Raw genomic sequence first — 22706 nt, forward strand, 5'->3', positions numbered from 1 at the left:
TCATTCAGCATGTAATATAGGCTAGAAATCGGCCCATGGAATCTGCAAAAAAAAGGGTACACTCTTTAGACATCATAATAACCTTTTTAAAATATAGAGAGATGGCTATATTATCCACATCAAACTTTTTAAAATATAGAGAGATGGCTATATTATCCATCTGTGCAAACTTGGATATAACAAAAAAATTAATTTTTTTTATTCTAAAATGTAATGGAAATCTTTTTTTTTTTAATTTTTACAAAACCTTTATTGAGAATTTCATACATGTATATAAGGTATTTTGATCAAATCCATGCCCACTCCCTCCCCTCCAACATTCCCCCCTCTGAAGAGGTAACCCTAAAATCTTTTAAGGATTAGATACAAGCTCCCAAATACTTTTGACGTTTTTGGCCTTTGGAACAGAGTATGTTCCTAACAGGCCCAAGGACATTTTGACTTTTAGCCAAGAAACTGTTTACAATTCTTTGGAGTCTTTTTACCCTAACTGCCTAGCCAATTCTTACCTCCTATTCTTATCATGCCATCCTCTGAAGATATTACCCAAATTGCCAGTAGGAAATAGGGACGCCGACTGCTTTGGCTTCTTCCATGCTGAACAAGAACACAAAGAATGAGGCAATTGGAGACCCCTTTAGTGGGGCTAGAACTTGTAATGCTAGTTACTCTTGCCTTTACTTCTCCTTCACATCTCCTATTCATGATTCAAGGACTTTCTTTTCCCCTTAGAGACAAGAGTTATGCAACATGTTTTTATTTTTAAATGTTTTAATTATTTTTATTTTTTATGAGGGGTCAGAACTGGAGTTACAGATGTTATTAGCTGCCATGTGGATGCTGAGAACCAAACTTGGGTCCTTTGCAAGTGTAGCCAGTGCTTTTAACTGCTGAGCCATCTCTCCAGCCCCTAAAGTATATATTTTTATGGAAGGTATGGCACCTGTATTTTAATTTGTACACAGACTAAAAATAGTGAATAAACACTCATTTTGACATGATTATTTATGGAAATTCCTATTCCATTTTTTCCTGAAATTGTTTTAAATGTGTCATGTTCTGAAATAGAAGTCAGCAATTTTAAAGTATTTATCAAGGCATCTCTTTGATGTTGTATGGAACTAAAATACTTTTCAGATTTTTCATTGTACAAATCAAAGCACTGTTGTACCAGTGTGTGCACACATGATTTGTGTCAACCACAAAATTGGACTCAGACAGGCACACTTTCAGAGCAAACTTCAGGTTATACTAATTGATCTTTATAGCAGGTTACAGTGAACTAGAAAGTACTTCCTTAATAGTTTTCTGTTTCTTGGAGCTTTTCACATAATATTTTCTAGATGTGTACATTTTTAGAGACATTATCAACATTTAAAATATGATATAAATATCCATTAGAATTTAGACATACTCAGAAGAACCAGACTAGAAACATGGTCTTCAGCCCTTTCTCTTGTCTTCCATTAAAATTCAACTTTTAAAGGGTTAAAGGGTATCATGTGTACATAATAACTTATATTTGAGTCAGGAAACGTTAATATTCTCAAAATATCAGTCAACATCCTTTTCTGTGCCCCAAGGAACATTTATCTTTCCATCACCCTGTTTAGACATTGGTCCCAAAAGTGTTTCTAGGTCGTCTCATTTCCTTCACTGCTTGCTGTGGAGATACATCTTGTGTACCACAAAGTGCCAAAGAGGAGCAATCACTTTGGTACTAGGCCGGGTCCCCTTCCAGAATTTGTCCTGGAGCTGTTTCTGGGCCATAGGAACTGTAAAGAGACTATCATCTCCTTAACACAACGTGCTGTCACTGCACTGCTTTAAGGAAGGGAAAATCTTAAATACCACAGCAGCTTGGAACAGGCACAAACTTGGAGAAGCCAGCATGACGTTACATGCTGGATGGTGAAAGACTAGTTACAATGTTGTATAAAAATCTCCTTACTGATCTCTAGGTTCCTGTTTCCATGGTGATTTACACAGTACAGCCCTCACCTCATAGACTATAACAGCACGACACATAGCTTAACAAAGCACAGCCATTTAATAACTTGTAATTTTTTTAGTGACAGTTTCTCTAAGCAGATGTTTTACACTATATATTTTCACAAAAAAGATAAAACAATCAATGCTGTATTTCGTCTTTTACTGTGGACTTATGCATTATGTGCATTATGTCAGATTTTCATAGACCTACAGCATTATTATCCTTTGCCTGCTCATACTGTTCATAGATGAATCTACTATATTTTTATTAATTGTCCTTTAAAAAACTGGAACATTCAGATTAAATATAACAAGCAAAAAAGAGCATGGTTTCAGTAGTCTTCCATTTTTAGAGTGATTTCATTGTACTTTGAAAGAGAGTTCAAGCTCTATTTTTAATACACATTTACTTGGAAAAGCTAATTGATGTTTGAAAGTGCCCTATGGTATATTTTTGGTGTCTGAGAAAACATGTTTGGGTCTTTTTAATAAAGTAACATGATCTTCAGGATGCAGATTTTTTAAAAAGTAGCATTCAGATGCTGTTCGTCATTTCTTACATGTTGAAATGTTTTGATTTCTTGTCCTGACAAAATAAAATCACAGAATGCCAACCATGTTAATATAGGTTTATAGCATTAGTCATGAAAGAGTTAATCCTACAGTTTATGCCTCTGGTTTCTCTGGTGAATTTGGATAGTATCTTTTTCCATTCCATACATGAGATGTTTTTTAAAACATCTTAAAGATTGTGTAAATAATACATAACTGATAAATACAACCCTCGCCTTCTATAATCAGGCATACTTTACCAAGTAATTGGGCAATGGCTGTTCTGTATTTCTGATATATGGTGGCAGCACAGGCATATTTTGCGTGTATACATAAGGTTTACAAATTAATAAATGTTCAGAGAAATTATTAAATAATAGTAAAACTATTTTTGAAAACTACTTAACTTTGTAATGATTCAGAAGGAATTTCAACAGTTATTATCTTAGCAGGTATTTATTATTGTTGGGCTTCACAATAATAGAAAAATAACATAGGATCTTATTTATAGTATAAAAGTTTGTTGATTTATAGTTCATATTAAATAAACCTTTTTATCAGCTTTTTACAACTCTACCTTGTATGTTTATTTCAAGACGGGACACAAAACCTAACTCCTTTAAACCCAGTTACTTAGATCTTCCAGTCAAATTCTGATTAAGTGAAATATGGTATTTTAATGCCCTTTCCTGTGTTCTGGTTCTTAGGTCACTTTTTTTTATTATTTTATTTATCTTTTTTTTTTTTTTATGTGCATCGGTGTTTCACCTACACGTATGTAAGTTCACTCATGTTGTGTAATGCCCATGGAAGTCAGATGAGGGCATTGGATCCCCTGGAACTGGAGTTATAGATATTTGTTAGCCATAATGGGGTGGTGGGAATTAAACCCAGGTCCTCTGTAAGAGAGCCAGTGCTCTTAACCACTGAGCCATCTCCAGCCCTGGCATTGCTTTTTAAGACAGAGTCAGTTGATAGCAGTCTAAGTGCACTTAGCTAATACCGCTTTTAGGGAAATATGGTTTGTTTTGGTTTTGTATTTTTTAAGATACTGTGTTAAGTTTTTCTTATTAGCATGACCAATGTGGAATCACTAAATTCATAATTTGTACTTCCTCTAACTTGATTTATTCTTATTTTGTTTTCAGTGTCTTTGTATGTGTGTTTATGTGGGAGTGGGTACACGTGTGCATAGGGAGGCCAGAGTATATCATTCTCAGGAATATCATCTACCTCATTTGAGACAGAGTCACTCCTTTCACCTGAAGTTCACCAGTTAGTCTAAACTGACAAGCCTAGTAGGATCCCCTGGGATCCTCCTGTCTCCCCAGTCCTGCAGTTACAAGTACCCGCTACCACAACTGGCATTTTTTGTTTTGTTTTGTTTTGTTTGTTTTTTTGGTTTTTGGTTTGGTTTTTTTTGTTTTTTTTGTTTTTTTTGTTTTTTTTTTTTTTTGTCTTTTTGAAACAGGGTCTCCCTGTAGCCCCAGCTGTCCTGGAATTCACTATGTAGACCAGGCTGGCCTTGAACTCACAGAGATCCCCCTGCCTCTGCCTCCCAAGAGCTGGGACTATGGGTGTGCACCACCACACCCAGCCACAACTGCCATTTTATTGTGGCTCCTAGGGATTTAATTCAGGTCTTCATGCTTGCAAGACAAGCGCTTTACCCGCATACTACTTTCTCCAACCCATGGATGATTTTGCTTTTTTTCTTTAGTACTGTGTATTGAACCTATGACTGTATGCAAGCTAGGCAAGCGCTCTTCCACTGAACTACATCCCACCCGTGTTTTTAAATAGTTTCTCATGAAGAAGAGTTTAATTGCTTGTCACATGGTTTCTAAGAAAATGTTCCATTGGTTGAAAAGCTACCATTGTTCAGGTATAAATTTTTGAGACATGTCTCTTTTTCTTTATAATAGCTCTGTATATTTGTGGGGTTTGTCTGTTTGCCTGTGTGTTTCTAAAGGCACCATGAAGGAAATTTGTTCTCTTACGCCCTGATGTACTGGCATTTGTGGCTTTATCTTTATTAAAAACAAAACTGACAGTGGGGATATAGCTCAGTGGTAAAACACTTGACTTGACTAGCAGAGTCTTATGTTTAATCTTGAGAGAGAGAGAGAGAGAGAGAGAGAGAGAGAGAGAGAGAGAGAGCTGACAAAAGTCTTTTGCTTTTAAAGATGGTGTATGTTTCTGTGTTTGTGAACTCTGAGGCTCTCACAGTCTCTGGGATGGTTTGTCATTGCTTCCCTTTGCTTTTCCACTGTTGTTTTCCTGGGTGGATGCTCCTCAGAGCTCCTCTGGCCATTCTGGGACCTCGTAACTCTTCTAGTCCAGTACATTCGATGTGTGTTACCTAGTCCTTAACAAAACTCCTTCAAGAATTGCTATGTAAGAATGTGTAGAGCTATGGGAACTCCTATAATAAAAGATTTACAAATGAAGCCAATCACTTTCAAGTATTATCAGCCTTGAAGTGACTCAGATCAAGTTTAATATCTGCCAGAGAAACTACACACAATCTGAAAACTTCATTAACATTCCAGACTTAAGAATTCAGTACTGTCACAGAGCTCTACCACCTAGAGTTGTACTGTCAAATGATACATCAGGAGACAAGTTGTTTAAAATCTGTATGAAGAATGTCAGCATCTCTTCCCACAGGCTAGGAAACAAGACTTCAACTTGAATCTGACATCAAGTTAAGGGTTTAGATTGCACTGGAATTTTCCAAATCTCTTAAACCTCATATTCACCCTCTAGAACAAACAGCTTGACTAGCAATGCCTAAAAAGATTCTACTTGCTTTGCATAGCCAGACTTTAATCAGTACAGTAAAGCTATGACACAGTACTATGTGAATTAGTATAGAGAAACACTGCTGTTGCTATTCTGTTAGGAATGTTTGCTCAACAAATGTTTACTCAGCCCCTCCTGAGTACAGTGCACCTTCCTAGGCACTAGGGCTACAGCAGTAAACAAACCAGACAAGAGTCTGCTCTCCTTAAGCTTATGTGTTAATAAGCAGGAACAATGGTATTACACCAAAAAGAAAGACCAGCTTCTTCTGGTAAGTGGCTGCTGCTCGGAAGTTAATTCCTCTAGGAAATTTTGCCTACATACTCCCCCTCACCCCACTCCCTCACACTTTGACTCATCCATACTCTTCCTCATGACTACATTCCTAGAGCCTGGCATATAATAGACCTCTAGGAAAGAAGGAAGGAAAATTTGGAAGAAAGCCTGATGAAGACATTGAAATCCTTAGAGCTGTATTTTTGAACTCAGAATGTGAATCAGAATTAGCTAAAGTATTTGTGAGCATAAAGCAGCATTCCTGAAAACATTTGTTAGCCCCATAAAGATTAAATTGGGGGGCGGGGAAGTGGTAACATGACGATAACCAAAACCTGGGGAAATGTATGTATTATATACTAGAGAAAATGGATATTTGAGGAGAACTGCAAATGGCAGCATGATCCATACCCTTAAGTCTATCACATTCAAAAACAGGTTCAAATGAAGAAGTAGATTGGGTATGGGTGGTGGTGGTTGTTTAAGTTCAGGATGGCAAATGGTACCATTGAAAATAAAACAGGATAATGAAAGACACAAGTTGAGTAGGGGCAACAATGGTCAGGTTAGACTTGACTATATCCACCTAGAAAAATTAAAGGGATAAATAGACAAATAGGTAAGAAGTTAAAGTCTCTGTTATTTGTAACTCTGAAAACTTTGTACAGTATCTTTGATTGTAGGCAACATGAAATATGACATAAGAAACCCATTTTAACTTCAAGGTTTCATCAGTAAGTTTAGTATCATGACTACTTAGAGTTTTCATTTTAAACATTTGGAATCTGGGCACCTTGTCTTTTTAATACTTGACCATCATTCTTTGTCTCTGAATGTACTTGGAGGAAGTTGGTGAGAAATGAGTCTTCCAAAGGGAAATGACAGATTTTCAGATTTTGACTTAATATAGTACATAAGGTAATTTGGGGCTTGTAATCAGAAGAAATAACGTTTATGGAATTGAGCAAAGTATAATATACTGAGTATTCAGAATACATTCACATAAATAAGAATTAAAGTTACTGTGGTTTTAAAAGTAAAAGTGTAGCCTTAGTAACCTATGTATCCTAAGATGCTATTTACAGACATCTGAACCTTAACAAGTTCCTCTGTAATGTTGTTATTAAATTTAGCTATAAAACTTATCTCCTTGCAGATGTGCCAATTACTGGTGTAGGCAAACCTAGAGTTTCTGACGCTGTCCATCCCAACTATCTCATCAGGACAGAGCCAGAACAAGGGACCCTCTACTCACCAGAGCAGACATCTCTCCATGAAAGTGAGGGTCTGTTGTAATTTTTAAGTACTAATTTTCTTTTAATATTTCCGTTTTGAAAGTGGGTGTCAGAAGTGTGTAATAAATGTTCCCTGCTCTTGCATTTCCACAGGATCATTGGGTAACTCAAGAAGTTCAACGCAAATGAATTCTTATTCTGACAGTGGGTACCAGGAAGCAGGGAGTTTCCACAACACCCAAACCGTGAGCAAGGCAGATAGTAGACAGCAGCATTTATTCACAGGATCAGCAAATAACCATTTGGTGAGGAACTCAAGGGCTGAAGGACAAACACTGGTTCAGGTAAGCCAGACCCCAGGAAATACCCTCTTAGTTGAATAACTATTATAGATGGTCCTTATTTAAAGCAAAATAACATCAGATTTATAGAATGAATAAATTCACTCCAAAATCACTGCATACTATTTGAATTGTAGTATTAAAGAAATTTTAAGCAAAAAATCCTGAAAATGTTTGAGTTAATTTACTCTTACTAATGAATTTTTTTAAGTTCCTAGATGCAGTAGAATAATTCATCTGGAAACAACAGATTTTATATGAGGAGGCCAGTGAGTGTATGAAGATTGCATAGAATGTGGAAGCTCCTGAGGGATTATGACTCCCTAAAAATATCAGAGCTAAAATAATCTAGAGAAAGTCCTAGAGAAGAGAGAACCATTCCACAACCCCATCCGATGGGATTTAGTCCACTCTGAGCAAAAGATTTTTGCCTTCATCACTAAAATGGTTCCTTTGCTTTGATACCCCTGCTTATAGAGAACAGTTGAATAGAAACATATCCACCATGTTAAGTTAGGACTCCCTTGATAGGCAAAAATAGAATATTGCATGTATATTAATGAAAACCCCTTTGCTTTTGTGTTGCTACTTAGGCCACATCATTCCAGCAGCATATGCCACGTGCACTCCGTTCAAGTGCCCCAGAGATTCATTAGTTGCTGAAAAATAGCATAATTATCAGAAAAGTTGGGTGGATACTGTGTTCCTCATAATGCATCCCAGGAAGCACCGCAGGACACACAGTAGAAGCCAGGGTTCCCAGTACTCCAGGAGAACTGTTACTACAATGTTGGCATTTTTGCTCATCATTTTAAAACAAGGTTAAGTGTGTGCCTCTTCAGTTTAAAAGGAGAAATCTCATCCTTACAGCCCAGCCACTGCAGGCCATGCTGCCAGCCCTCACATTATTCACGCATGTATGCCTTTGCTATAGAAGTGCCGTGATACAAAAGTTTGAGAAGTTCTACACTAAATGCCTAAAGGAATTAATCTGTTTAGGTAGATTAGGTGGGTCTTTATGAGCTCATCTCATGTCTCACTTTCACACAATAATTGCCTATTAACTATAAAAGTTTTTTTCTCTTAGTCATGGTCATATTACCTTTAAAAAAAAAAAAAAAAAAACCTGCATGAAGTTGGTTTTGTTCTTACAGCTAAAGATTTATCTTGCAAGTGGGTCTGTATGACTTGATTTGCGTGTAGTCTGGATAGCATATTGCCTAGTGGTCTAAGCCAGGCACATTCCATTTGCCAGTGCATTGTTAGCACTGTTCGCACCCAAGCATGCACTTTAACTCTCCAACTATACTTTATTTTTTAATCCCTATCTTTTTGCTTCATTATTTATTTCCCACATTCTTCCCTCCTCACATTCCCTCATCTCTACCATTACTATTCCAAAAGTGGTGAACTTGAGTACACTTGAGACCTCAGAGTAACCATTTCAGTGAGCCTCGTTGCTTGTGACACTTAGAGGCAAAGCACACATCTGTTTACAATATATAAGGTGCACACAGTCTTTATCTCATCCCTGCTTCTTCAACCTCATCTTCACAATTAACAGTGGGTAGTGGTGAATGGCAACTAGACTTGAGCAACCATTCAAGAGATACCTGAGCAGGGCTTGTCATCCAGAGCCCTAAAGTCTGTTTTCATTTCTCAGCCTGCCTTCCTTTTCCCTGTGCCTGTCCCCTTCAGCCACTTCTCCAGTCCAACTTCTTCATTGTTGCACGGCATCAAGAAAGGTATCTGATACTCACTGTGTTTGTAAAAGTCTACAGATTCATCATAGAATATTCCATGGCAGAAATCTTTGGTTTTCCATTTCGGTCTTTTCCAACTGACTTAGACCAAGAATCCAACAAAGACTTAGAGCAGTTCTTCTACTTGAACAGACTTTGCGTTCGGTGACTATATTGCATCTATTTAGATCCACCAGCTAGAGCTAAGAGCTCATGTATCAGAGGATGTCAAAAGACAATAGAGCTAAAAGGATTTGGGTCAGGCATCTGTCTGGCCAAATTATTTCTTGAATTTTAAATGGGCAGGGGAGAGCTGGACCCAGGCTCTACCCTAACGGTCATGTACTTTAGACTGAAAAATGCACATGCCTTTTGTTAACAGAGCCAACTCATTTAGACTAGCCATCTGTAAATATTCCTCCAGCTACATTTAGACTGAGAGATTAAATAGTTATATGTATATTGTTTTACAAAAAATGCATTACTTTGTTCAGTGTTTGACTTGCAGGGAATGATACCAGTACACTGTCCCAGTGACCTTTCACAGTCATGAGTTATTTGTAGCACTTGGAATAAAACATTTTATGTGCTGTGAAAAATACACAGGCAAAAGGGTAAAAAATGTAAAATGGAATATTAAATGTCTTCAGATTTCTTTTTACTGGCTGATTTTAGTATTCAGATTAAATCACCAAGGGGAAGAAAAGGCAGAAGAAAAGCACAATAAGGGGAATATGATGAACTCTGAAGCATAAAGCAGGAAAGAAACTCAGATGACAGAAATAGTGACGTCACATTCTGTGTGAGCTATGTGCATATTTTTCTGTAATGACAGTGGACACAAAACCCTGGATAAACCGTTCTCTTTTCTTCCCCTCTCATCAGCCATCAGTAGCCAATCGGGCCATGAGAAGAGTTAGTTCAGTTCCATCTAGAGCACAGTCTCCTTCTTATGTTATCAGCACAGGCGTGTCTCCATCAAGGGGGTCACTAAGAACTTCTCTGGGTAGTGGATTTGGCTCTCCATCAGTGACCGACTCCCGACCTCTGAACCCCAGTGCATACTCATCTACCACATTACCTGCTCAGAGAGCAACCTCTCCGTACTCACAGAGACCTGCCTCCCCAACAGCTGTGCGGAGGATTGGGTCTGTCACCTCCCGACAGACCTGCAATCCTAACGGACCAGCCCCTCAATACCAAACTACCACCAGGGTGGGGTCCCCACTGACCCTGACAGATGCCCAGACTCGAGTAGCTTCCCCATCCCAAGGCCAAGTGGGGTCATCATCCCCAAAACGCTCAGGGATGACCGCCGTACCACAGCATCTGGGACCTTCACTGCAAAGGACTGTTCACGACATGGAGCAATTCGGACAGCAGCAGTACGATATTTATGAGAGGATGGTTCCACCACGGCCAGACAGCCTGACAGGTGAGGATGGTGACAGCACTTCAGAAAACCTTGGGAGTGGGCATGAGTCTTCCCTGTGCCTCTAATGAAAACAGTAGTCATTGGCAAAAAACTAGTGGTTTCACCTGGAAAGTGGTACTGTGAGCTTAGGGTTAACTTATTTTTCAGGCTCTACTCCTTTATGTATGAAATTATACATTATACACTTACATCTTCAGAACTCTTTTGTAAGTCAATACATTTTCCTGTCAAAATATTAGGGCACAGGTACATATGTATATGTGTGTGTGTGTGTGTGTGCATATGCACGTGCATGTACTGCATTTTGGAAGAAATGATTAAAATGTTAAGCTCTTTATTGGTATTATTTTCTAAGGAACGTTTTTGAACAGTCAGATCTACCCCCATATAGCCTCATAAGTTAAAATGTGGTATCAGAATGCCTGAGTTTTTCTTTAGGAATGCTGTAGTAGTATGGAGTGGAGTATCAGTCTCACTCCCTACTATTTTGATTCTGGCATCCCCAGTGGGAAATGTACAAAACGCATATGAATTTCCTTTAAATGTCATTTGGATTAAATTAGAAAACTACCAGGTCCCTGACATTATACCTGTCCCCTTTGGGATTTCTTTCATAAAAGATTTCCCACATTCTGTGGAGACTTTGTTCTTTTTAGTAAGGAAATTTGTCTTTGAAAATAGTATGCATAGGGCTGGGTTCATGGGCCGGTGATAGAGTGCACACCTAGATATGTACAAGGCCCTGGGTTTGAGCCTACACATACAAAAGAAGAGAGAGAGAGAGAGACAGAGAGACAGAGAGAGACAGAGAGAATGACATACACAGAGTGGTAAAACTTAAAACTGTACAGGAAAGTTTGAAATGAAGAATAGAAGTCTTGAGCTCTTCCTTTACCTACACCAAGACACATCAACCAGTGTATATGTAGGCCAGGATGTTAACATAAAAGTACATGTATTACATATGAACGTGCACATAAAATGTGTTGCATTTTCTTCTGTTCTGGTAAGATCTAGATCTATCATGTACTTTCTATGCTTTTTTCACTTGGTCCATTTTAGAGCTTTTACTCTTTCTTGAAAGATGCATAGGATTCCTTTTTTATACATGTGTTATAATTTAATTTCTTCCCCATTAATAGGCATTTGGGCTTTTTGTCATTTGTAGTTGCTAGAGACTGCAGTACACATTCTTTCATGTAACTTCTGCATTAGCTGAATTGCTACATCAAAACATGTGCATATTTTTTAACCTTGAAAGAGTTCATCAAGTTGCCCTCCAAGAAAGCTGCTTGCATTTGTATTTTGACCTATAATTTCAGCATGTCCGGCTCCCTTTACCTTCCCTACTTCTACATATGGTCCAAGATTTCTGTATTTGCTAGTCTGGTAGGTAAGAAGCTGTCATTTATTTAAATGGCTGAATAGTTCCTGTTTGTTATCTTAAAACCATGGGTTCAAGTCTCTCGTTATTTTTAGAATGTATAAAGTATTTTTTTTAATGTATAAAGTATTTTTATACTTGAGATACATTATGTTGTTTTTGCATTTTATTGCTTGTTATTTGTTTTTTTTTGAGGGTTTTGAGACTGTCTCTCTGTAGCTCCAGCAGGCCTGGAACTTTATTATTTTTATTTTATGTGTATGATTGTATTGCTGCATGTGTGCAAGTGCACCTGTGTCATGAAATGATTGCAGAGGTCAGAAGAGGGCGTTGGATTCCCTGGAACTGGAGTTACAGACTGTTATTAGCCACCATGTGGGTGCTGGTAATTGAGCCCAGGTCTTCTGCAAGAGCAGTCAGTGCTCTTAACCACTGAGCCAACTCTCCAGTCCCACATTTTCATACAGTATAATTTGATGGTATTTAAATCCCCTCCCCTATCCGCTCCTCCCCTTAATGCCACCCCCATCAATTCGTTGTATTCTATTTTATATATATGATCTATAGAGTCTGATTTGTGTCCCCAAATGTCCTTTAGTATGGGTCCATCCACTGGAGCCTGGTTAACCTACCAAGAGATACTACCCATCCCTGTAAGAAACTGTCTCTCAGGGTGCAGAGATAGCTTAGTGGTTAAGAGCACCATCTGCTCTTGCAGAGGACCAGGTTCAGTTCCCAGCACCGACATTGCAGCTAACAGCCATCTGTAACTCCAGTTCCAGGGGATCAACGCCCTCTTCTGACCACCATGGGCATTGCATGACATGAGTGCACTTACATACATTCAGGCAATATACTCATACACATAAAAATAATAAATAAAATATTTTTTTAAACAGAAACTGTCTCTCCTCCTAGCAGCTATGAGTTGCCAAAAGCTCCTTAAGTTGGGTTGGGATTTCTTACCCACTTCCCATGTTTATACTGGGATTTTTATCTCGTTTGAGCTTGCATGGGACTTGGACATGCTGTCACCAGTGCTGTGAGTTCATATGAGTAACTGATCAGCTGTCTGGAAAATGTTGTTTCATTGTGATCTTCCACCACCTCTGGCTCTTACCATCTTTCTGCCCCCTCTTCTGGAATGATCCCTGAGCCTTGGGAGACAAGTTTGAAATAGATATCCTATTCAGGGATAAGCACTTTGCAGCCACTTGTTCTTGGCACACTGGCCAGTAGGTTTTTGTGTTAATCACCATCTGCTGCATAAGGAAATTTCTCTGGTGAAAGTTGAATGATACATTCATCTTCTATGTTTCACTGACACTTATTCTGTATATTTGACTGGTTGTGGAACTCCATATTAGTCTCCATCAGTTGCAAAAAGAAGCTTCTTTGACAATTAGTGAGAGGTACACTTCGTAAATATGAGGATCCATATTTAGAATACAGTAAGAAGTTATGTTGGTCTAAGGATGTGGCAAAATTAGGTTTTTCTCTCAGGTCTATGACTTCTCCAGCCATGTGTATTTGACAGTGTTTACAGTAACACACACATGAGTTCCCTACTGTTATTGACCAAGCCTAAATTCCAGTTAGACAGACCCCCAATTAGACCCCCAAGATAAAAATGCCACTACTGCACCAATAGCCATAGTTTGCTGGGCCAATCATTGTTGTTTATTAGGCTTTACAGCTGGCTAGGACCATCAATTGGTTTTCTCTCTTGGCAGTTTGCATAGTGTCCTCTAAAACTGTGAATTAGCCTTCAGGGAGAAGGCTTCCATGTCAGTTCCAGCTCCGTTGCTCCAAGTCCTGTGTTTGAAATATATCCTGTCTTCAGCAATAGAGTCTCATTTTCAAGTTCTAGGAGGCAATCAAGGGCTGTGGCACTAGGCTGTGGCTTGGGGGGAGTCTCGTGGACCTCCCCAACCAACAACTAAGGGAGGTTTCTCCTGTCTGACACTTTCTGTAGTCTTCAGCTATATACATTCACTAATGTACAGCTACTGTATGTGTATTTTTCAGTAGGTTTTTGAACTAATGCATTTCCCTCTGGTTTTCCACACCACATAAGTATTATTTATCTCTCCTTTCTCTCTCCCTGTCTAACCTTCCCTCCTCCCTCTTCAGTTAAAGTACCCCCATTTTTCCCATTTCCCCGTTGGTAACATCTGTCTTCTACTAGCCCCCTCTTCAAGAGCGCCTTCTTCCCCTTTATGCCCATGGTTTCTTTCCATTTTCCTTACTCCTGTAGTTATATCAGGATATATACTCACATCTAAGGATTTAAAGCTGAGATCTCCAAAGAGAACATCTGTTGCTTGTTTTTCTGAGACTGTGTTACTTTACTTGGTATGACAGCTTCTAGTTCCATCCATTTACCTGCAGGTTTCATGATTTTGTTTTCTTTACCTCCAAGTAATAATTGTGTAAATGTACCACATTTTCATTATCCATTCATCAGCTGAGGGACTTTTAGGTTCTTTCCATCCTAGCTATTCTGAAAACAGCAACAACAAATATATCCGTGCAAGTTTCTCTATAGTAGGATGAGTCCTTCAAATATATGCCAAGGAGTAGTATAACCAGATCATATGGTAGATTTATTTTTAGTTTTTCAAGAGTTCCTGATTTCCAAGTGGTTGCACCAGTTTTCAATCCCACCAACAGTGGGTGAGGGTTGAGATTTTTTAAAAATACTTTTGTTTGATGAAATTAATATCTTTTATAGCTTCTAGGAAATAATTTAATAAATTTTTATGAAAAATATCTATTGAACCTGAATTTGAGCTCAATGAAATTCTATTGTTAAATGACCCTTTTTTTTATTTCATCATCAGAGGAGTGTGATTGGCTTAGATATTTTCTGAATGTCTCTGGAAAGGATTCGGCTAAGTTATGCTGGAAGCATTTGTGAAATGCTCCCTCCCACAAAAACCTTAAAAGACAAACAGTCTGAGGACTTGTGTGTGCCCACTGTGTTTGTGTAGAGCTATGCAGAAACCCTAGCTTCTAGGCTAGTGGTGTAGAGATATACGGAAAGAAGACAGCTCATAAATGCCTGTCTCCTTATTTACCACTAAGAGGGATCTTCTTTAAAACTCCTTTCTGACATGTAAATGAAATTAGAGTTTATATTTCAAGGGAAGAAAAAAATCATATACCTAGTCTCTCACTGCTCAGTTTCCTGGAAATAACCATAAGCTTTTCATGAAGTCAAGAATTTCTTTAGATTCTCAGGAAGTTTTATTTCCTGTCATTTACCTGACCACTTAATCTAAATGTAAATCCTAATTCATGAATTCCTCCTTTTTAGTTTAAGAAAATGATGCAGCTATTACTCTATTTGCAGTTATTTCTTCATTTCAGAGAATTGCTAGCTATTACACACCTAAAGCAGTATCTTGTAATAAATTGAGAGACTTTAATATTTGATTATCATAATTTAATTAATTATATAATATGTGTAAAAATGTACTTTCTACCACCGAAAAATATATATGGCCCAAAGTACTAATTTCAGCATAATTTTGAGAAAAGAATTAATGTTTGAAAGGTAAATGTGTTTATTTTTAATGTTTTTAATATAGAAGTTCTGAATCACATGAAATATGTCACTGTGATAGGTAAACTGATATTTATTTGAGGATTGTAGATGGAAATTTGAGTAAATAATATTATACAGTTTCCCTGTTTTCCATCATTTGAAGAAATACAGTTTTTAAAAATTTATCTCTGGGCCTGGATAGATGGCTCAGCAGTTAAGACCACTGGCTGTTCTTGCAGAGGACCAAGTTTCAATTCCCAGCACCCACGTGGTGGCTAACAGCCATCTATAACTCCAGTTCCAATGATTTTGATGCCTTCTTCTGTCCTCTGCAGGCATTGCACAACACAGGTGCCCTTACATACATGAAGGCAATACACTCATGCTCATAAAATAATTTTTTAAAGTTAAAAATTATCAATCTGTGCAAATGCATCTGAAAAATTATTTCTAATACCAGTTATAGATCATAATTACTATGTCCCAAGTTCAGTGGTGCTAATTTATGAAGAGCTTTGCACACTTACTCATTTTTCTTAAGTGGCTGTGTAACTTTAAATGTTAATGTGCAGGACTACAGTATGTATGCTTTTAAAGACAGGAGTACAAAACAGTTACATCCTTCAGATTGACTTTGCGCTCAAGAAAGTGCTACATCTCATTACAATTCTTTTTCCTTCATTACCACCTATCATATGATTTCAGAGTATTAACAGTCCTCTGAGTGAATATCTATTGGGTACTTTTGTAGTTTTAAATAATGTAAAAAGCTTATTTGTTTCCCTTCCCTTGGCATGTTTGCAAATTTTTGTTTTGCATGGATTCCAGTATAGAATCCTGTCAGGTGCTTACAGGATCTAGCATTCCAAAAACAGTGCAGAATGCTCCACCTTCCTCCACATCACCATGGACTTGTGGGAGCCCGGTGGCTAGACTGGCCTCAGGAGCATCTGGTCTGGGTTGCCCTGCCTAAGTGTCAATGCTCCCAGCCTTAAGCACTGAATCAAGAAGACTTGTGGCTCTGCTTATGTTTCAGTCACACCTCATACTGATGACATTACTGAAGACTAGGTGTGTTCACCTGTCCACTTTATGTCACCATTAACAAAACAATGTCCACACTTTTAAGATATGCATAGACACTGTAAAGAGTATGCTGTGCTAGAGTTCTACCAGTGAATGTGAACCTAACATCCTCAAAAGAGCATTTACAGTATCATACCATCTCTTGGGATTAAGAATTAAATGAGCTTTGTGAACACCATCCATGGTAGGCTAACCTCCCTCTTTAACCCGATGTTTGTGGAGGGTACAGTGGAATTTATGGTTTCTCATACCACTTAACACTGGTCCTTGAGGCATGGCTGTCTGCATATGGAGGGGTATGTGACAAAACACTGGGCCTATGGTTTCCTCCAGTCCTACCAGGAAATAGCTCTCTAATGGTAGTGAATCACATTTCCCTTTGGGCTGTCAACTTTGAAATGAGAATGTTTAACTGGGCGATAGCACAGTTAAAGGATTGCATGAATCTGTGCTCTTTGTTTTAGCAAGTGGGGAAACAGTGCTGAACCCACAGTTCTTCATTTGATTGCTTTCCATGTCACATTGCTGTCCAGGGTAGGTAATAATCGTTCTTTATGTATTTATTAACTTGATGTATTCAGTAACATTCTTGCCACTCCTCACTAAGCAACACATTAATTAGTGAGTCAGAGCAGGTGTGCAGGGCAGCAGACGTGTAGCCAGCCCACTCTTGATGGAGCTATGGCTCACTGAATGCCAGGATGCAGTCAGAGATGTCTGTAGGACTATTTTGTTTTTGTGCAAACATCATAGAGCATACTTACACAAACTTAAAGTGACAGTTAATGTCATTCTGATATATGCAGTTTGGTCACTGTCATAAAGAATGAGCTGTTGCCAGGCATGGTGGCGCACACCTTTAATCCCAGCACTTGGGAGGCAGAGGCAGGCGGATCTTGGTGAGTTCAAAGCCAGCCTGCTCTACATAGTGAGTTCCAGGACAGCTGGGGCTACAGGGAGACCCTGTCTCAAAAGAAAAAAAAAAAAAAAAAGAGTTGTTGCAAATGAAATTATTTTAATAATTTTTATTTTACCTGTTGTTGTTGTTGTTGTTTGAGACAAGGGTTCTCTGGAGCCCCAGCTAGCCTGGAACTCACTATGTAGATCAGACTGGCCTCACTCTCACAGAGATCCTCCTGCCCTACCTCCCAAGTGCTGGGATGAAAGGCATGCACCACCATTCTTCTCTCTTGCTATCAAAAAACCAATTTGTTCTTAAAATGCACACTGTCCAGAGTCCTTTTCAAATCAGGCAATCCTCCTCTGTGAAACTTAACTAGTTTTAGTGTTTAGACTTAACAGTTACCTTGTTGGGTGTGATTTGAGTTAACTCTGTGTTTTTAGCCTCACCATGATTTTCTCCATTTTTAATGATGCCATGCTCCTACCTCTAGGCTTACGGAGTTCCTATGCCAGTCAGCATAGCCAGCTTGGGCAAGACCTTCGTTCAACTGTGTCTCCTGACTTGCACATCACTCCTATATATGAAGGGAGGACCTACTACAGTCCAGTGTACCGCAGCCCAAACCATGGAACTGTGGAGCTCCAAGGATCGCAGACAGCATTGTATCGCACAGGCTCAGGTAGGTACTCATCTGCTTTCCTGCTTTCCCTGGCCCTACAAAAGAGGGATTTTATTGAGATTGGGTTCTCCATTAGAAGGCAATCGTGTTGCACACTTAGTTGTCAGACAAGCAGCTGTGACAGCCATTCAATAAACTGTAAAACAGAAGTTCATTTAGCGCATATTTATGGGTAATATATTTTTACCATAGTGTAATCAATGAAGGTAGTGATTGTGCTGTTAATTTAGGAATAAATTTGTAAAGCTGTAAATCTGATTTTCCTCAGGATAGAAGCATATCAGATAGAGAAAGGAAAACATTTGCTGAAGTATTTCTTTATAACTTTTGTTGTCTGAACCAGTGTTGAGGCACTCCATACAAGTGGTTTGCTGTCTATGATTTAGCAAACCTAGAGCCCAAGATTTGGCATTGCTTTTTTTAGGTGTGGGATTTCCTCTGAATACTTATGTCCATTTGTAACAGAGATACTCCTTGTGATCAACTCAGTCCAAGACAGAATGCAGTCAGAGCAGGTGGAAAGACAGGGAGCCTGGGACCTCCCATCCTTGTACCCCAATCGTCATAGGTTTTTTGTTTTGTTTTGTTTTTTTAACACCATAGGATCTGATAAGTCAGAAGCTGTGCTCTGGTAGATTGTGCTTCAGGACTGTTCATGGAGTGCCGAGGGGCAGCTTCTGTTCTCAAATAAAGTCTTAGATTTATTAATATGCCCACAGAAGTCCAGGTAGTAGTGATAACCCTCAGAGCACACTGCAGGGAGCCATACCTCCCAGAATACCGACAGAGAGAAGACTGTTAATACTGGTTCTTTACTAGAAATTCACAGTTTTGTCCACTGAGGAGTTTTCCTTCTAATAGAATGCCTAGGTTCTTAATAGACGATAGTGAAGAAATATACATTTGTTCTTATGTTCTATTATCAAAATTTTCTTCAATTGGAATGAGAAAAAGTGAAAAAATGAATAATCGTGATTGTAGAAAGATTGACTACACCCATTGTCGAGATACCTGCTGCAGTTATCAGAGTTATTATTAAATACAGTGGTCAGTACCTTTGTGCGTAGCATCATGTACTTATTTCTCAGAGTAGCCTTAGAATTAAAATCAGCCTTTTTTGTAACATAGAGTTTTCAGTGTTACCAAGGTATTAAAATAAAAACTGTCTCAAAAGAAGTAACTTCTATTTGTAGAGTGATTAAAAATTTGATATTTTGGGGATGAAGAGATGGCTTAGCAATTAAGAACACTGGCTGTTCTTACAGAAGACTTGGGTTCAATTCCCAGCACCCACATGGCAGCTAACAACCATCCATAACTCCAGTTCCAGGGGATCCGATGCCCTCTTCTGACCTCCACAGGCATTGCACGAAATGGGTGCAATACATTCCTACACATAAAATGAAATAAATAAATCAAAAAAGTTTTTTTTATTTGATTTTTTTTAGTCATTTATGAATTTGAATAAAACCTTGTTTTTATCACTAAAATAAAATTTTGGAATTTTACTGTTCATTTCTAAAATTTCTTATATTTTTATTGGAGTTTTAAGTTCTTGAATCTTAATGTATTATGACCAATTGTATAAGCAAATTTATAGTGTTCATTATTTTTCTTTCCTACTAAGTACCTGTTGTTTAGCACTAGTGAGTGAGCTAGGTTTGTAAAATCTGTAAATAATAGTTCATGTAATTACCAAATTTATAATCCTTAAAATTCAAAAGTACTATACTTTTGAAAAGTGTGATTTCATAGAGAACATACGAATCTGTCTTAAAATGTTGACTTTTAGCAGGTGTTGGAAATCTACAAAGGACATCCAGTCAACGAAGTACCCTTACATACCAAAGAAATAATTACGCTCTGAACACAACGGCTACCTACGCAGAGCCCTACAGGCCAATACAATACCGAGTACAAGAGTGCAGTTACAACAGGCATGCAGGGCCAACTGATGATGGTACCACAAGATCCCCATCAATAGATAGCATTCAGAAGGACCCCAGGCAAGTGCTTAGAAGGTCTCTCCAGGACACTCCAATATCACACTAACCATTTCCAGCATTCTGACTTTTTAATTTGTCAAAGCTATTGTAATATCTTAATTTCTTTATCTCTAGCATGTCCAGCTGTAGTCCAGCTGTTGTAGGTCATTGAGGCTAATTTCATTTTTTAAAGATAAATTGTTTCTTTCCATACTTGAATTATGATTTAAAGAATGCATAGATCTGTAGCTTTCATCATTTAGATGCTTGGGCAACTACCTGAGAGAGCCTTGTAGAATTAAACAAAAGACTTTGAAGGATCATTTCCCTTTTGCCTAAGAATTTAATATTAATTCTGAATTAAGAAAGACAAGTGTGATATACCTTTCCAATCACATTGATCAATGCTAAGTAGAGCTTTTAGGAAAAGGTAACTCACGGGGCATTTTCATCTCATAAGCAAAATGTATTTGATAAAAAGAGGTGTTTGCTTTTTTATTTTGTTTGGCTACAAAGACGATACTTTCTGAGGTAAGTATGAGTTATTTAGTACTTCACTGAGTCTTAAAAACTGGCCTCATCTTTACTGAAAGTCATTTTAAAATAGGGAATAAACGTATTTCAAAACGAAAAGAATTTTCATTTCTGAAAGAATGAAATTATTACTGAGTTTTAAGCAGCTTTAGTGTTATTTTAAGGCATGCATTATTAACAAAATTCATTTACTCTTCGCCCACAACTACTTGTTTCTTCTGAAATATTGTTATAATTATAAATTCAAATTTAGCAACCTACCAACTTATTTTAATGAATGTAAAATTACTGAAGTTTTGGTCATTGAACAGAATACATAATGGTGTTTCCAACAGATGGGAAGCCACTGCCTTACCCAAACCACTTCACCTCTTCACTTTTGTACCTAAAGTTCTTCAAGGCTTATATATAAATTTTGTTTCTGTTTCTAGTTTGTCACTTTTTGTTCTTAGGATTTTTTTTTTTAAAGAATGTCCCTAATACCACTTCCTGTATAATTGCCATCAATGTTCTTAGATTATTTCATTTTCTAACATGTCAAAATAGCAAAATTCTAGGGTATAAAACACATGCAGAATTTCCCAAAAGTATTTTGAATTCTAGGTCATGTAAACAATGTCTTAGCTAGACCTGCAGAGAAAACAATATCTACCTGTGAAGGTGGTGGAGTGTGATGAGAGTGTTGAGTTGAAGACATGCCTCTGCAGACTTTGGTTTTGACCTCTAATATGAATTGATTCACTATAAACAAGAATTTCATGTATGGTAGTGCACTTTAGCTATTCACGTTAAGGTAATTTCATAGTCTAATGCATAAAACTGTTATGGCTAGCTTTGATTATGTAAACTTTACTGATAAGGCGTTTCATAAGATGAACAGGATGATTATCTTATAATAATATGTATATTTACCTCAGATGAAATGTGAATCCAGGTGAACTTGAAGTCTGGAAATTCAAATCAAAATCAAAGTTCCTGACAGCTGTTATTCCTCAGTTGTGAAAATAGCAACTTTAATGTTTTCATTCACTTCTCAACCTTATTGTTCACGCTAGCCCGAAAAATTCTCTGAAGCTAGAAATTATTGATGTTTACTGTGTAAGAGGAAATCTGTGAAGGTTTTGTTTGGTTTGTTGGGATTTTGCTTGGTTTTAGTCTTTTGAGACAGGGTCTTGCTATGTAGCTCAGACTGGCCTAGAACTCATGATTGTCTTGCCTTGGTCTCCTGATGCTTAGACATACACTACCAGCCCTTTTTTCCCCTTTACTGTTAGCTTAGAATCCAACTTTATTAGTTGTAAAAAATGATTTTTCTAGAAAGAATAACATAAAAGCATTTCATGTGGAAAGTGACAGTGACATAAGGAGTAAGTCTCTCTGGTGCTCCCCCAGTTCAGGCCAAGTGTGTGGTGCCCAACAGCCGGTTCCACTTTCCATCCCTCACCTCTGTTGCTGTCATGTACAATGGAAAACCTATAGCATTTAGTAGTATTTTTATTGAAAATGATTGCTTTTAAAGAAATGAAGAGAAATAAGAATAAATATTTTTATTAGAAAATATTTTATTATTTTTATTTTATGTGTAGGAGTGTATTGCCCACATGTATGTAAGTGTACCTGTGTTGTGTCGTGCAGTGTCTGCAGAGGTTAGAAGAGGGCTTAGGGTCTCCTGGAACTGGAGTCACAGACAGTTGTTAGCTACTAGGTGGGTGCTGGGAACCAAAACCGGGTCCCTGTAAGAACAGCCAGGACACTTAACTGCTGAGCCATCTCTCCAGCCCCCCAAACAAATGTTTTTAAAAGTTCATTCATAAACTTAAAGATCTCTTCCTATAAATCCAGATTTCTATCTAGTCTTACCTCCCTTTGTTTTTTCAGTGTTCTTTATTTTGTATTTGCAGAAAGTTCTCTTAGTTTTAGTGTATTATAAAATTTTGACTCAACTTTTCAGGGTATTTCCCCTAGATATAAAATTCAGGATTTACAAGTGTGGATTTTTTTTTCTTTCAGTACTTTAAAACGTGTTATTCACTGTCTTCAGACAGCTGTTATTTTTTGGTGAGAAATCAGAAATTATTTGTATTTTTCTTATTGTGTAATGTGCTTTCTCTCTGGCTTCAAGTTTTTCTCTCCAGCTTTCAGCAGTTTTACTGTGATGTACTGAAGTGCATCTCTCTGTGTATTTTACCTGATTGGGGTTCACTGA

The 22706-nt window shown here is 37.8% G+C and overlaps 1 protein-coding gene across 8 annotated transcripts in view; it reads left to right on the forward strand.

Annotated features, from left to right (window-relative positions):
* Pkp4 (plakophilin 4) overlaps positions 1–22706 on the forward strand; it is a gene marked incomplete at its 5' end in the record, with an annotated part of 104214 nt that overhangs the window by 35543 nt on the left and 45965 nt on the right. For 3 of the 8 annotated variants that reach the window (XM_008831019.1, XM_017797610.1, XM_017797612.2), the window contains 5 exon segments: positions 6782–6910; positions 7014–7204; positions 9829–10378; positions 17793–17981; positions 19774–19987. In XM_008831019.1, coding sequence (XP_008829241.1) covers positions 6782–6910; positions 7014–7204; positions 9829–10378; positions 17793–17981; positions 19774–19987 — 1273 coding nt within the window. 8 annotated transcript variants of the gene reach the window in all.

Source organism: Nannospalax galili, unplaced genomic scaffold, assembly GCF_000622305.1.
Source record: "Nannospalax galili isolate Female #2095 unplaced genomic scaffold, S.galili_v1.0 scaffold2415, whole genome shotgun sequence".
NCBI lineage: Eukaryota > Metazoa > Chordata > Mammalia > Rodentia > Spalacidae > Nannospalax > Nannospalax galili.